General features: G+C 37.6%; 1 protein-coding gene across 2 annotated transcripts in view; it reads left to right on the top strand.

Moving 5' to 3' along the window:
- LOC126412828 (centrosomal protein of 97 kDa) overlaps nucleotides 1-16805 on the top strand; it is a 196741-nt gene that overhangs the window by 107078 nt on the left and 72858 nt on the right. For both annotated transcript variants that reach the window (XM_050082653.1, XM_050082652.1), the window contains 3 exons: nucleotides 3662-4039; nucleotides 4758-4850; nucleotides 13426-13543. In XM_050082653.1, coding sequence (XP_049938610.1) covers nucleotides 3662-4039; nucleotides 4758-4850; nucleotides 13426-13543 — 589 coding nt within the window. The remainder of the gene's footprint in view (nucleotides 1-3661; nucleotides 4040-4757; nucleotides 4851-13425; nucleotides 13544-16805) is intronic.

Raw genomic sequence — 16805 nt, 5'->3', positions numbered from 1 at the left:
TCAATGTATTACTGGTGGTTGGTACATTTGATATGGACAGAGGTACTAACGTAGCAATCTTTGAAGTGGAGGATGGTGGCTTGTTGGATTGAGTAGGAACAGATGACTTGAATGGGGAGAAGCTGTTGAGGTTGTAGAGGAATGTGGATAGGGTGTCCCCACCCTCAGTCCAGATCGCAAATATGACATCAATTAATCTGAAACACGTCAGGGATTTGGCATTCTGGGCAGTTAGGAAGGATTCCTCTAGATGGCCCATGAATAGGTTGGCAAAGGTGGTGCCATTCAGGTGCCCATTGCTATACTCCAGATTTGTTGGTAAGTGATGTCTTCAAAGAAGTAGTAATCGTGGGTGAAGGTATAGTTGGTCACAGCGACTAAGAAAGAAGTTGTAGTTTTGGAATCCGTCGGGTGTTGGGAAAGGTGGTGATCCACCCCTACTGCCTCCAAATCACCCCGATAACTTTCCAGAATTGCTAAACCTCAAACCTTGTCTCACCATCATTCTCCAAATCCCTGAACATGGAAACTAACTTTACATCCATAGAAAGAACTGCAATCCACTACCTAAAAACTGATCTCAATGTCATAATCCTACCTGCTGACAAAGGCTCCATCACTGTTGTTTTGAACTGCAAGGATTACCTGGCAGAAGGACTCCGCCCGCTGTCAGATTCATCTACCTGCAAACCCTGCCACAGTAACCCCATTCTAGAAATCCAGCAAGACCTACAGACTCTCCTCAAATCTTTAGGCCCAACCCAGGACCACTCCCTGGAGTCCATCTCTCTCCTTACCCATACCAGTCCACACTCTCCAACCTTCTACAGGCTTCCCAAAGCCCATAAGTCCAAACACCCATGATGCCCCATTGTGGCCAGTTATGTGCCCCCACTGAGATAACCTCTGCTCTTGTAGACCAACACCTTAAGCCAATTACCCGCAACCCACCTTCCTACATAAAAGGTACCAACCATTTCCTCCACCAACTCTCCACAGTTCCTGTTCCTGTATCACATGGTGCCCTGCTCGTCACTATTGATGCCATCTCCCTTTACACTAACATCCCTAATGCTCACGTTCCTACTGATGTTGAACAGTACCTTTCCCAGTGCCAATGTATTCCAAACCTACACCATCCTTCCTAGTCACCCACAATTATTTCTCCTTTGAAGGCATCACCTACAAAGAAATGCCTATGGGCACCTGCATGGCACTATCGTGTGCCAACCCATTTATGAGCCATCTAGAGGAATCCTTCCTGAATACCCAGAATCGCAAACCCCTCACTTGGTTCAGATTCATTGATTACATCTTCATGATCTGGATCGAGGGTGATGATGCCCTATCCACATTCCTCCAGAACCTCAACACCTTTTGACACATTCACATGCAAATAGCAGTATCAGTTGATGAGTTTACTATTTATTTCAACATTCCAGTTTTGGATCCACAAATCTGCAAGCTAGCATCTATATTTTTGTGAAATTCTTCATATTTGTGTGTTCTTTGATTCTTTATGTTACATAATTTATTTGGTACTTCCATTTCTGCTATTTGCGTTAGTAGTATTTCATTGTGTAATTCCAATATTTGATCTGACATTAGGGCAATTAACATAAAGTGCCATCATGACAACTCACAAGAGCTATAAGCAGGATTACTATTTTACTCCCAGTAAGCTTTTTTTAAACACTAATACTTAATATGTATTTGATCTAAGGTGGTGTGTTAAAATTTCGTTTCACATAGGATCAGTTAAAAGTTTCTTTTATTCTGAAAAGAACACTTTCCAGACTTAGTTTGTTTAAAAAAAAACCTTATTTGTTTTGCTTTGGAAGCTTTGAAAGCAAAAGGCAGTTAAATAAGAATATTGATTTTTGAACACGAAAGTCCTTGAGATGATGTTATATTGCAAGTGTATGCCATTTCTTTCCTCATGCTTGGCAACTGGTTCAATTTATAAGGCATAGAATGGACATGTATATTGACACAGGAATTGAATCGAGAACAACTGTCAATATGATTAACTTAGAAGTAGATATCCTCAGTGTAGACCAGCAGCTTAAATCACTTAATAAAGGCAAGTCTTCCAGTTGAAATTGTATACCAATTGCACTTTGCAATCATATACAACCATTCGTTTAATGAAAGGTCCATAGCTAAGGATTGGAAAGTTGCACAGGTACACCATTAATTAGGAAAGGAAATAGGTGTAATCCACAGGATTAAAGACATCATATTACTGATGTCGATTTGTAGTAGGGTTTTGGAACATACCATGTGGTCTAAAATTACAAATTATTTGGGTGAAAACAATCTATTTACAAATTATCTGCATGGATTTGGTAAATATCATTCTGAAACACTACTAGCTCTTTATTCAAAGTAATGAGTGCTATCAACAGAGAATCTCAAACTGATACCATATTTCTAGATTTCCAGAAGGCTTTTGACACCATTCCTCAAAAGCAGCTTTTAAGCAAATTGTGGGGCGACTGAGTATCAGTTCAATTATGCAACTATATTTTCAATTTCATTTCAGAAAAGTCACATTTCATAGTAACTGTTGGGAAGTCATATTTAGTAAAACAGAAGTGGTATCTGGTGTTCCCCAAGGAAGTGTTGTATGCCCTCTGCTGTCTCTAATGTATATACACAGTTTAGGAGACAATCTGAGCAGGCCTCTTAGATTGTTTGCGTATGATGCTGTCATTTACCATCACATTTACTCATCAGAAGATCAAAACAAATTACAAAATTATTTATATGGGGTATGTATATTATCCAAAAGGTGCCATTGACACTAAATAATGAAGAGAGTGAAGTCATCCACATGAGTACTACAAGGAATTCACTTTATTTTTTTGTTATATGACATATCACACAAATCTAAAGGCTGTAAATTCAACTAGATACTTAAGGATTAAAATTTTGAATTATTTAGACTGAAACAGTCACATTCATAATATTGTGATGAAAGTGAACTGAAGACTGTGTTTTATTGGCAGATCACTTTAAAGGTGCAAGAGATCTACACTATGCTATATTTCCTCTTGTGGAGTATTGTTGTGTGGTATGTGATCCGCATAAGGTAGTATTGACAGAGACCATTAGAAGAGTACAAAGAAGGGGAGCTCATATTCTATTATTGCAAAATAGGGAGAGAGTGTCACCGATATAATGCACAAGTTGGGGTGGCTATAATTAAAACAGACATTTTTTGCTGTGGTAGGATCTTTCCCTGAAATTTCAGTCACCAGCTTTCTCCACCGAATGCAAAAATATTTTGTTGGCTCCCACCTACACAGGGAGAAGTGAGCTTCATTATAAAATAAAACACAGCTCGTACAGAAAGATTTAAGTGTTGGTTTTTGCCGTGTGCTGTTCGAGTGGCATGTTAAAAAAATAGCTTGAACATCGTTTTATGAACCATTTGCAACGCTCTTAACTGTGAACTTCAGGGCAGTCATATAGATGAAGAGCAATGTGAAAAAAAGTTCAAATAGCATTTTGCAGTGTGTAAAAATGACATCATAAGCACTGTAGGATCAATGAGAAATCAAAACCTCAACATATCAGATTTTTTCTGCCCCTGTAAAACTTTCATCCATAATGGTTATTTTCCACTCATTAACTTCCATAAACTTTATTGTTAAAGGTGTTGTGGATGCTGATGCTAACAGTGGTTGCCCACTTCAAGCTGCAACTAAGCTGGTTCCTGTACCAGAATCTCTGATGAGCCCAGACTATCGACCAGTGACTGCAGCAATACTTGGTCGGCCACATAGAGTTCGACCCCCTGGAGGGAAAGGATCTCCAGAACGTTGCCAGAGTGCGCACTCTAGCCCAAGAGCAAGACCACGAAGGGGCGGTGCTGGAAGTGGACGGCATGGTTCACCACGTCGCATTCGCGTTAGCAATAGTAGCGATGATGATAGTGAAATGTCTGCATCCAAACTAGAAACAATAAGACACAGAGCACAAGAGCGCTGGCAAAGAAAAGATGCTGTGCCTCCAGCAGATCTCTCAGCTCCTGGTAATTAATGGTCATATAATCTCTCTCTCTCTCTCTCTCTCTCTCTCTCTTTTTCTCTCTTTTTCCCTTTTGTTCTTGTCATCTGCATCCAAACTCTCTCAACTGCTCCCACACTCACTCCCATCCACCAACCATCAGCCATTCACTCTCACTTCCTGCCCACCACTCTTCCCCAACCTCCCAGCCTTTTCCCCCCTCCCCTTCCACCTGTTCCCTGCTTCCCCTGCTTCATGCGTCACCTGCATGCTGCATCTCCCTCCCTCCCTCCCTCCCTCCCCCCCTCCTCCCCTCCTCCTCCCCTCCTCCTCCTCCTCCTCCTCCTCCTCCTCCCCCTCCCCCTCCCCCTCCCCTCCTCCCCCTCCTCCCCCTCCCCCTCCTCTGCTCTGTCCCACTCTCCTGTCTCCCCTATCTTCACACTCTCGCGTCTACCTTCCCATTCTTTCTCTTCCCTCTCTCCCTCACTGTCTTTTCCCTTTTCCCCCACTCCCTTCCTTCCTTTCTCTCTCTGTTCCTCACTCCCTTCTCTCCATTCTCCCCATACTTACCCTTTCCCATAACTCACCCTCCACCTACATCCTCCCTCTGTCCCAACTCATCCCTGCTCCCCGCCCCCCCTTCCCCTCTGTCATTCCTCCTTCCTTGTCTCCCCCCTCTTTGTGTTATTTTTAATAATATGCTGTATTGGTGACACTCTTTTTGATTTGCATATCCATTTTAGGTCCAGCAGCTGAATGCAGCCAGTGGAAGAACACCAATGGGGTACAGTCGAACTCAGAAGTCGGTCAAGGAATGACAGTTGACATCCAACAGGGTAAGCAAGACATCTAAATACTCCATAATTTATAGTAATACACTAACATGTTTCTTTATTATTCTGTGGTTGTTAGTTTCAGCTCTGTATACAGTTTGTGTGAACTCAGTGAAGAAGGAAAATGCAAAAATGTAATTTCGCTCATGTCTTAATTTTTAGCACTAAGAAGAAACCAAGCTTATGGAATCAAGATCATAGCATTTTGTAAATAAATACCCCATAAATGAGTCCTCGTGAAAGAAATTCTTTCCTGTGTGGGAAGAAACTAAGTCTCTCTTGTGTACTTCATTAGAATCATATAACTGGCAAGACATGCACAAGATTTGCATAATTGAAAGACAACAGAAGGGTGTTTCTGTTTGTAATATTTAAAACATTTTGACACAGGTACACATTTATTTATTTTATATATAAAATCAAAGATGAGGTGACTTACCGAACGAAAGCGCTGGCAGGTCGATAGACACACAAACAAACACAAACATACACACAAAATTCAAGCTTTCGCAACAAACTGTTGCCTCATCAGGAAAGAGGGAAGGAGAGGGGAAGACGAAAGGAAGTGGGTTTTAAGGGAGAGGGTAAGGAGTCATTCCAATCCCGGGAGCGGAAAGACTTACCTTAGGGGGAAAAAAGGACAGGTATACACTCGCACACACGCACATATCCATCCACACATACAGACACAAGCAGACATAGCTTGTCTGCTTGTGTCTGTATGTGTGGATGGATATGTGCGTGTGTGCGAGTGTATACCTGTCCTTTTTTCCCCCTAAGGTAAGTCTTTCCGCTCCCGGGATTGGAATGACTCCTTACCCTCTCCCTTAAAACCCACTTCCTTTCGTCTTCCCCTCTCCTTCCCTCTTTCCTGATGAGACAACAGTTTGTTGCGAAAGCTTGAATTTTGTGTGTATGTTTGTGTTTGTTTGTGTGTCTATCGACCTGCCAGCGCTTTCGTTCGGTAAGTCACCTCATCTTTGATTTTATATATAATTTTTCCCACGTGGAATGTTTCCTTGTATTACATTTATTTATTTTGTGAGACAAACAGGCTTTGCTGAAAAGTTCTGCAGTGATTACAGTTGTTTGGCTTTCTTGCTTTGATGTGTTACATAAGTTCTTAATCTCATTCTTCTCTGTTTCACCACTGACAGTTATCATTACAAACAGCACCTCTGTTTTTGTTTCCAGCATCAAATTATTTGCTGTCGTTAGCCACAATTTTTTCGATCTTTTTATTACTTATGTTATTGGAACTGTGAGTGGGAAATAGCTCTGAAATCTGTGATGTGGTAGATAAATTAAATGAATAAATATTGTCCCACAGGAACAAATATTTAGCTTTTAAATCCAAATCCATTTTAATTATTATATACAATATCCCATCAAACTTCTTATTATGGATAACATTCCACTTTCTTCCTTGGCACAGTTATTCAGCAAAACAGTGACCATTATTTGCTACTGTAATTGATAAGAATTCTGACATATCACAAACTGAAAAATACCTTTGCTTTTGTCTCCATACCTACGATCAGTGAAGACAGTTTTGCTTTACATTGAACCCAACAGTCTCATACTTAAGGTTTGCCTTGTGCTCTACAACAGAAGTTTTCAAACTCATGAAGGATTATCAAGGAGCACGTATGAGGTATTCATATAACTGAGAATTATATTTCTCCCTGAATTCGTAACATGTCTGTAAAAGTCACTATAATACGCAGAACAGAATGAACATAAATTTGAACCAACATTATGGCGTACGTTTTTTTTAAAAAGTACTGTGATATAAGAAATGATGCTCTGAACTAAGAATAGCAATTTCATTAACTCATATCTATGTACTGATTCCATTTATAGTATAAGATTCCTTAACATTTTAAGAGTTTGTTTCACAGTTCTGTTAAAATGGTTCGTTTACACCCCCTTAAAGTTCATCCACCTACGTAGATTATTTCATCCTCAACTTCTGTAATTCTAAAAACCACATTTGCCTTCATAATGATGCTTGAATTCTTTTAAACTATCACTACCTTCACCCAGAAATGTTGGGACTGTATGTTATGAAAATTCTAGCTCTTCTACATGCAGAGCTCAAAGATTGTTTCGCTCCTAAAATCAAATCACATCAGCAATAGGATAAGAGGTTCTTTTGAAATCTTCCAAGTTAGTGGCCTCATCAGTATCTGTCCAAAATTGTGTCTGACACTGACCTCTGATTTTGGTTTTGAGGGCTATTAGTAATGCACATTCTTTGCCAATCGATACAGCTCTAGCAGCAGCTCAAAATCATGAAATTTTGATTCACAGCATTTGTGACTAATGATGAGCTTCAATTTGTCATATGTGCTATCTCTTACTATCTCTCAACACTTAGGTGTTGTTGTTGTTGCTGCTGCTGTGGTCTTCAGTTCTGAGACTGGTTTGATGCAGCTCTCCATGCTACTCTATCCTGTGCAAGCTCCTTCATCTCCCAGTACCTAATGCAGCCTACATCCTTCTGAATCTGCTTAGTGTATTCGTTTCTTGGTCTCCCTCCACGATTTTTACCCTCCACACTGCACTACAGTACTAAATTGGTGATCCCTTGATGCCTCAGAACATGTACTACCAACCTATCCCTTCTTCTAGTCAAGTTGTGCCACAAACTCATCTTCTCCCCAATTCTATTCAATACCTCCTCATTAGTTATGTGATCTACCCATCTAATCTTCAGCATTCTTCTGTAGCACCACATTTTGAAAGCTTCTATTCTCTTCTTGCCTAAACTATTTATCGTCCATGTTTCACTTCAATACATGGCTATACTCCATACAAATACTTTCAGTAACGACTTCCTGACATTTAAATAAATACTCGATGTTAACAAATTTCTCTTCTTCAGAAACGCTTTCCTTGCCATTGCCCGTCTACATTTTATATCCTCTCTACTTCGACCGTCATCAGTTATTTTGCTCCCTAAATAGCAAAACTCCTTTACTACTTTAAGTGTCTCATTTCCTAATCTAATTCCCTCACCATCACCTGACTTAATTCAACTACATTCCATTATCCTCGTTTTGCTTTTGTTGATGTTCATCTTATACCCTCCTTTCAAGACACTGTCCATTCCGTTCGATTGCTCTTCCAAGTCCTTTGCTGTCTCTGACAGAATTACAATGTCATCGGCGAACCTCAAAGTTTTTATTTCTTCTCCATGGATTTTAATAGCTACTCTGAACTTTTCTTTTGTTTCCTTTACTGCTTGCTCAAAATACAGATTGAATAGCATTGGGGAGAGGCTACAACCCTGTCTCACTCCCTTCCCAACCACTGCTTCCTTTTCATGTTCCTCAACAGAAATTGGGTCCTACTATGATTCAGCTAACGAAAAAATATACATGCTGCTTATACATAATTTTGTTTACATTTTAAATGTATAAATTGTCACACTAACAAGCAACTAGAAATATCTGCTATTGTTTCAATATATACCTTATCTTTCCACTTGGCAGTTCTTCTTCAGTACTATCCAGTGACTCAGTCATTGTTGCAAAAAAACAAACCAAAAATATTGTCTGAAATTAAATATGTGCTTAAACACCATACATATTACTGTACACTACATTTTAACAGTGTGGGTTTGTTTAAAGGAGAGACAAGAGTAAACCTTTTTGGGGGCATACCTTTTCTTTTAGGTCATAATAAGGCTTTCCAAGGTATTTTCTTTGCAGATAATGTTAAAGTGAGTGTAGACAATTAGTTACACCAAGTGGCAATAATAATAATAGTGGAAGTTAAAATGTTGATTAAACAGAATTACGTGAGTAATGTTAACCTTATTAACATAGTGAGAAGTACCTTATACATAAATGTTCGTGTCACATGGGAACAAGAAGTATAATCAACATTGTTGGACAGCATATGTTTTAATTTTATATGAAGAATTCCTGAAACTGCCATTAGGAAGTACTTCAGCCATTCTTAATGCAACCAGTGGGAATATTTTTATTTTGTAGATTAGTACAGCAAAGATTCTAGGTGGGTGAGATCTTGCGCTGCAGTTATGATGAGATGTTAAATATGTGATATACCATGCAAGATCTTCAAAATGAAGAATCTGAAACACTTGTAGTGAAATAGATATCAAGTCGAGTGCTACTTGTTTAGTAATCAAACAGAACAATAATGAAGCTGCCTTTCAAAACATTTAAAGGAATCTCCTCAAAGAATCCACTGAACATCATTGATTACTGTGGAAATGAAGATACCTTGAAAATGTTCAACGATTCCCTAGTAGCAGAAAAATGAAATATGGTACACAAAGCAAATGATGCAGACAAAAAATGGAATCTTTCTTAAATAGCTACCTGTATCAGTTCAGTGTTGCTTTTACTCTCACATTAAAACATATTAAATAAAAAGAACCCAAAAAGAAGCCGTGGGTAACAACTGGCATAAGGATTTCCTGCAGAAGGAAGAGAGACATGCTGAAGTATTTAAAAATGACAACCTCACCCCCTCCCAAGAGAGAGATGTGTCAAGCAATATGTCAAAATCCTTTAAAAAGTTGTAGCACAAGCCAAATGAATGGCAAATGACAACTGTGTGGCAACATCCTCAAACAAAGCAAAGGCAGTGTTCAGTATCATAAGAAATTAAACAAATCAGCTGCCTTGTGAACATGAAAATACAACACTGACCCAAAATAATTCCATAGTTGCTAATCCACAAGCAGTTGCAATTATTTTCAACTATTACTACATAACTATTGTAAACCAGTTACTACAAAGCATGAAGATGAACACCCACGCCCAATAGACAAAATATAATAAAAAGTTCATAGACTCTATATTCTTCTGGGAAACTACTACTGACAAAATTATATTAAGCACAAAGAGCCTTAAAAACAATCTATCATGTGGAATTGATGACATTCCAGATTTCATCTTAAAGAACTTCACAAATGTCCCCCTCTGTAATGTGTACAACTCATCGCTGATGACAGGTACATTTCCTGATAGTGTGAAAGTGGCAAAAGTTATCCCAGTCATTAAGAAAGATGAGAAAAATAATGTGGGGAAAATACAGACGTATATCATTGATACCTGTGTTTGGTAAACTTTGGGAGAAACTGATCTATCAAAGATTAATAAACTTTCTGTAAAATAATGAAATCCTCACAGATGCCCGGTGTGGCTTCAGGAAAAATAAATCCACAACAACGGGTATGAATACATACAGTCCACCCTAGATGCTCTATACAAGACAAAAAGGAATTGGGCTCTTCGTAGATTTGTCAAAGGGATTTGATATCATAGATCACAATATTCTACTTCTCAAACAACCGTTGTGTGGCATCATAGGCATTCCTTTGAACTGGTTCAGTTCATATATCTCAAACAGGAAACAAAAAGTACCAGTAACAAACAATGATCATGGATATATTGAAACTACTCTATGACTATGACTATATCGCAAAAGGTGTTCCCCAAGGTTCAGTACTTGGACCAGTTCTGTTCCTTCTTTACATTAAGGAATTTCCATTGAATGTAAGTACCACTACCAGTACACTCTTTGCAGATGACACCAGTATCCCCCTTACTAGTAGAAATGACCATGAGCTGTAAGAGGCTGTAACTAAAAATGCAGATGAGCTGGGCGATTGGTTTGACAGAAGTAATCTGATAGTCAATACAAAGAAAACCACCTTTCTAAACTTCCAACTAAGAAACACAAAATTTATACTTCACATGGAATGCATGGCTCTGTTATATCCCCCACATCAGAAAAAAAGTTTTTTTCGCCTTTAGGTTTAGGACAGTTTAAAGTGGGAAACACATCAGCAAAACAAATAATAAGCTGAACTAAGTGTGCTGTTCCTACGTATCCTTGTACACTGCACAAGTACAGAGACTGTCTGCACTGCTTGCTATGGACAATTTCATAGTGTAAAATGGTATGGTATTGTATTCTGGGGACACTCTGCACACAGCAAAGACATTCTCCTCACCCAGAAGAGAGCTGAGTGCATAACGAACATGGCAAAGCCAGCTGACAGCTGCAGACCTCTCTTCCAAAGTTCACTCATTCTTCCTCTTGGCAGTCTCTACATATTACAAACATGTAAGAAGTAATATTACTAAACTCGACAAAAATGTGAATGTTCATGATCGCGGTACAAGACAAAATAAAAAAAAAAACTCCATGTACAAAATATGTAGACCTCCACCTTCAAAAACTCACCATTTAACCAAAGCATCCAACTATACAACAGTCTGCCACCAGAAATAAGGAACAGGAAGTTTCTGCCTTTGTTTAATAAGACTCTGGAAACCCCGCTGCTAGATCATTGCTTTTACACAGCATCTGAATTTTTTGACCCATATGTGTGAAAAGAAATTTGAGTCAGTTGCAAGAATGAATTTTTGTACAAGAACTAAACATTAATGTAAAATATATGCAAAATATTTTTGTGTTTATACTATCTAAAAATATGCAACATGTATGCTGTACTTTAATTATGCCAACAAGGCATGTGTTTTATATATGTGAGAAAGAAATGGAAATAAAATAATTAGTAACTTTGTAAAATCGTGTGTATGAGATGTGTTGTCCCCTTCAAAGTAATACCACCTCAGATAGAATACACTTGGTCCAACACTTCTTCCAATCCTCAAAGTACTTCTCATCAGCACTTTTTGGTACAGCCTTGAGTACTTCCAGCAGTGCAGCTTTTATTTCCTCAGTCATTGAAAATGTTCATCCTTTCATAGGGCTCTTCAATTTTGGGGAGAGGAAAATGTCGCTGGGTGCCAAATCTGGTGAATATGGTGGCTAAGGTATGATTGTCGTGTTTTTCGGTCCCCCCCCCCCCCCCCCCCTCCAAAAAAATCTCTCACAAGCAACGATGAATGAGAAGGTGCATTATCATGATGCAAAAGCCACGAATTGTTTTTACACAATTCCGGACTTTTTTGTGTATTGCTTCTCACAAACAGCGCATAACATCAAGGTAATAATCCTTATTGACTGTACGACCTTGAGACAAAAATTCATGATGCACTAGACTGCAGTAAATTGAAAACTTTGCCATGTGATCGAACTTGACGTGCTTTTTTCAGTCATGGCTCTCTGGGATGCTTCCATTGGTTGGTTTCGATGTCGTAACTGTAAACCCATGTTTCACCACCGGTTATGACCCTTTTGAGCAAATCAGGATCACCATTGACATCATTCAAGAGCTCCTGAGTGATGCTCAAGTGATGCTCATGTGACAGTTCTGCTGATCAAAATTGAGAAGTTTTGGAACAAACTTCACTGACACACGTCTCATATCCGAAACATCTGAAAAAATTGCATGACATGAGCTGACCAATATGCTAACATCATCAGCAACTTCTCTTATGGTAATTCGACAGTTTTCCAAAACAATTTTCTTCACAGCTTCAATGTTATTATCTGTTGTTTATATGCTGGAGTGTCCAGAGCAAGGTTCGTCATTGGCATCTTCTCAGCCATGTTGGAAGAGCTTGTATCAATTGTAAACATTGTTTTTCACTTACAGCAGATTCACAATATGCCACTGTCAAAGTTTCAAGTGTCTTAGAGTACTTGATTCGATTTTTCACGCAAAATTTGATGCAAGTTCTTTGCTCAATTTTTTATAATAATCGAAAATCGCCAAGCACACTAAAACACGTCTAACCTTTCTATCTTTCAAAAACAAACGAAGTATGCTGTACACTTGAAACTGTGAACTTATGTTCAGGACATGTGTACCAACAGAACAAAAAAAAAACAAAAAAAAAAAAACAATAATCGAATGTACGTTGGCCGCGCAATTTGAAAAGTTAGGTTACTTTTTGAACAGCCCTCATACATTCCAATCACTTCACCTCATGTTGTCAAACCATCACAGATGCTATGAATTGTCCAATACCAATTGTATGTCTGTGCATCTCCATGTGCATGTCCTGTAAAAAATGATTCAAAGAACAAATAAATAAATAAATATAAGAATGATATGTTACATCAAAAACATTGACAACTCCACTCAGTTAACTCTAGACAAATAAGTCTTCAGAATATTGAGCAGAATAATTAAGAAATCTAAAATAGCTTGTTTTAGATCGAAATCAACAAAATGTGTGCTAAAACCAATAAAGTTTGTAATATAACAATGAAAGATCGATGAAATATGTACTAATACAGAGACATTCTTATATACTTACTGAGGAAATATGTGAACAGACAAGAATTTACTGCAAAACTCATCAGTGAGTATTACTGAATGTTAGGCTGCAGTGATTTGTAGCTAAAGCCATGGAATGAAGGAAAGAAATATTGTCTCCTTGAAGAGCAAAGGATCAACAGACATACAGAACTATTCTAGTAATCTTCTAAAATTCTGCTGTTATATCAGGATTTATACAAAGCAAATCATAATTCATGACACAACAGCCTCTTCAAATAACTAGAAGTAAATACCAGGAGAGAAGCTGATTGTACCAGTGTGCACTATTTGTTTTATCCATGAATATTTATCTTGTGTGATTTAATGCAGAAAATAATTGTAGTTTTTGTATCCTAACAGAGAAAGCTGCAACATGCATACAAAGAATGTGGCGCGGTTACCAGACTCGCAATCTTAACAAGAGTGTTCAGGCCATATACCGCACTCTTCATGATTCCAGAACACACCAGTACATTCAGTAAGTTGTCACATTTGCCAGTGAAATTAACTATACTATATTTGTGGTACCACGTGTATGAGTGCCAGAGAGAGAGAGAGAGAGAGAGAGAGAGAGAGAGAGCTCTTTGTATTCAACCATATGATCATGTATAGACAAAAGTCTGTAATCCGCTTTGTTTTATGACTGTAGCTTCCATTTTTTGAACAGTTGTTTATTTATTTAGTTAGTTACTTAAAAACCTCCCAGCCACAGCACATGTGCTGATTTGCATTATAAGCAGGTGATAACAATTGTTTCCTTAAAATATTAAAATGTTTTGCTTCCTATTCCTTAGGAAAAGGAAAAATGGGAAATAAAGAAATGTGCTTTCATAGACTTCAGGGAGTAAAATTATGGCCAATGACAAAATGTACCACAATTTTTGATTTACTCATCATTTCAAATTAAAGAATTATCTCAGGTGGTGAAAAAGTGCCAGAACTCCCACACACAATCTTTTGCAGTCTTTCATTTACTCCTTTTCTTACGAGTCAGTGTGTGACTGTATCTGATGTTCCAGTACATGAGAAAAAAGATCATTTAAAAGCTATTTGATAATAATCAGTTTAAAAATTGACATCACTTACAGCGTACAGATCTCATTTGAAACTGACAGGAAACTATTATCTTAATAATAGTAACCTTGTAGTACATAGAAGAGTATTTTTATTTATTTATTTTAATTTCATTTTATGGCCTTCATTGGACCACTTTAGTCAAAAAATACAAAGTTGTAAACAAGTTGTTATACAGGGATACAATTTGGCTCTACAGTAACTTAATATGATATTTAGGTAATATAATTATTAGAGTCTATTCTTATATGAAAGGTGTTTTGCTCTTGTGTCTGCCCAGTATTTCTTCATTCTTTCAGATATTTTCTTTCTTTCTTCATCTGAGACCACTCTTCCTGTACTCCTTTTTTTTATTTTCATTTGTAGTCTGGTTTGCGGGTCTTGCAGTATTCTGGTTTTCTCTGTCTTGTTTTTTAGGTCATCTACTGTAATTTGGAGTTCTTTTATATCTTCCTTAATTTCTGTGATCTATTTAATGTCGCTCTTGCTATTCCACAGTTTTTGTATTATTTTTTTACTAATTCTGTTTTCTGGAGTTATCATCAGATGTCCAAAGAATGAGATGCGTTTCTTCCTGATCGTGCTCATGACTGGTTCTATTTTCTTACATACTGTTTCATTTGATGTTATTCTCCAATGTCCATTTATTTTATACTGTTTATTTATGCATGTCCTAATTATTCTTCTTTCTATTTTTAGTATTCTGTCAATTTCTGCTGTATTAGTTGTTTTGAAAATAGTTTCAGCTGCATATGTTAGAGAGGATATAAAATGTAGACTGGCAATGGCAAGGAAAGCGTTTCTCAAGAAGAGAAATTTGTTAACATCGAGTATAGATTTAAGTGTCAGGAAGTTGTTTCTGAAAGTATTTGTATGGAGTGTAGCCATGTATGGAAGTGAAACGTGGACGATAAATAGTTTGGACAAGAAGAGAATAGAAGCTTTCGAAATGTGGTGCTACAGAAGAATGCTGAAGATAAGGTGGGTAGATCATGTAACTAATGAGGAGCTATTGAATAGGATTGGGGAGAAGAGAAGTTTGTGGCACAACTTGACTAGAAGAAGGGATCGGTTGGTAGGACATGTTTTGAGGCATCAAGGGATCACAAATTTAGCATTGGAGGGCAGCGTGGAGGGTAAAAATCGTAGAGGGAGACCAAGAGATGAATACACTAAGCAGATTCAGAAGGATGTAGGTTGCAGTAGGTACTGGGAGATGAAGAAGCTTGCACAGGATAGAGCAGCATGGAGAGCTGCATCAAACCAGTCTCAGGACTGAAGACCACAACAACAACAACAACAACAACAACAACAACAACAACATGTTATTTCTGGTTGTGTAACTGTTTTATAGTGTTTCAATTTTGCATCTATAGATAGGCTTTTTTTTGTTGTACGTAGTTTTGGTAATGTAATTTGCGTAGTTCAGTTTTTTATTCTATTCTGCCATGATGGCTTCCCATTTAGATTGTATGTTATTATTTCGCCTAAATATTGAAATTTATCAACAATTTTGATTTCCTGTTCTCATATTGTAATTTTCTTTGCAAGTGGTGGATCAGTTAGCATAATCTCTGTTTTTTTATTTTTTCAAATGATATTCTAAGGCCTACTTTCTCTGCTATTTCATGTAGTGATTTCACTTGTTGCCTGGCTTCTTGAACGGTGTTGGCTAGGAGAGCAAGATCATCAGCGAATCCCAAGCAGTTTAAGCTAATATCCACTTTTACACTTCCAGTTCTTATCTTTGGATTGTCCTTGTACCATTCTCTCATTATGTACTCCAGTGCACAGTTCAACAGTAATGGTGATAGGCAGTCACCTTGTCTTAAGCCTGTTTTTATGAGGAATGGTTCCGAAATTTCTCCTCTAAACTTCACTTTTGATTTGGTGTTGGTTAGAGTGAGTTGTGTTATTTTAATTAGTTTTGGATGGAGTCCTAGATTTCTTAAAATTTTTAATACCGAAGGTCTGTGGAGACAGTCATATGTCTTCTTAAAATCTACAAATGTTATTGCCAGAGGTTTGATCCATTTCTTTCGTGCCAAAATATCATAGTGAGATAGTGGAGCCCAAATTTTCCACTCCTTTCAAAATGTAACATTGTTGAACCTTTTTTATACTGAAGCATGCTTAGTACTGTTTCAGTTAGGAGTGGAACCTCAGTGTAATTACATTCTAAACAACATGAAAAAATAATGAAAATTATTGTTAGCCTATTTATATTCAACTGCCGCTCATAAGCTTCTGTTATGCATCAATATACTAAAAGACTTGAAAATCTGTTGGTCTCGTTATGCATAACAAACACGGCATTAGACCTATTGTAACAATAAGGCATTATTAGTGAACCATGGCTTTCACAACTTGATGAGGTGCAGTATATTGTAATCAAAGGTCAAATAAATGGTAAATGTTTTCTAAGCTAAACATTATTGAAAAACATACTGAAGGTAAGAAAACTGTCATTATTGTTGCTGGGGAATATCTTTCATTGATTTTTGAAACACAAAACAATTTAAACACTACAAATAACATTAAAGATTTATATTTGGGGACTTTCTTAATGTATTAAATTATCTCCTGTAGACTAGTAGCACCAATTTTATTTTTCCACCACCTGCTCCACGACAATCACAAAGCCCTACAGGGCATTTTGTTTTTTG

The sequence above is a fragment of the Schistocerca serialis genome, chromosome 7, assembly GCF_023864345.2.
Source record: "Schistocerca serialis cubense isolate TAMUIC-IGC-003099 chromosome 7, iqSchSeri2.2, whole genome shotgun sequence".
NCBI lineage: Eukaryota > Metazoa > Arthropoda > Insecta > Orthoptera > Acrididae > Schistocerca > Schistocerca serialis.
This window is presented reverse-complemented; position numbering and strand designations above follow the sequence as displayed.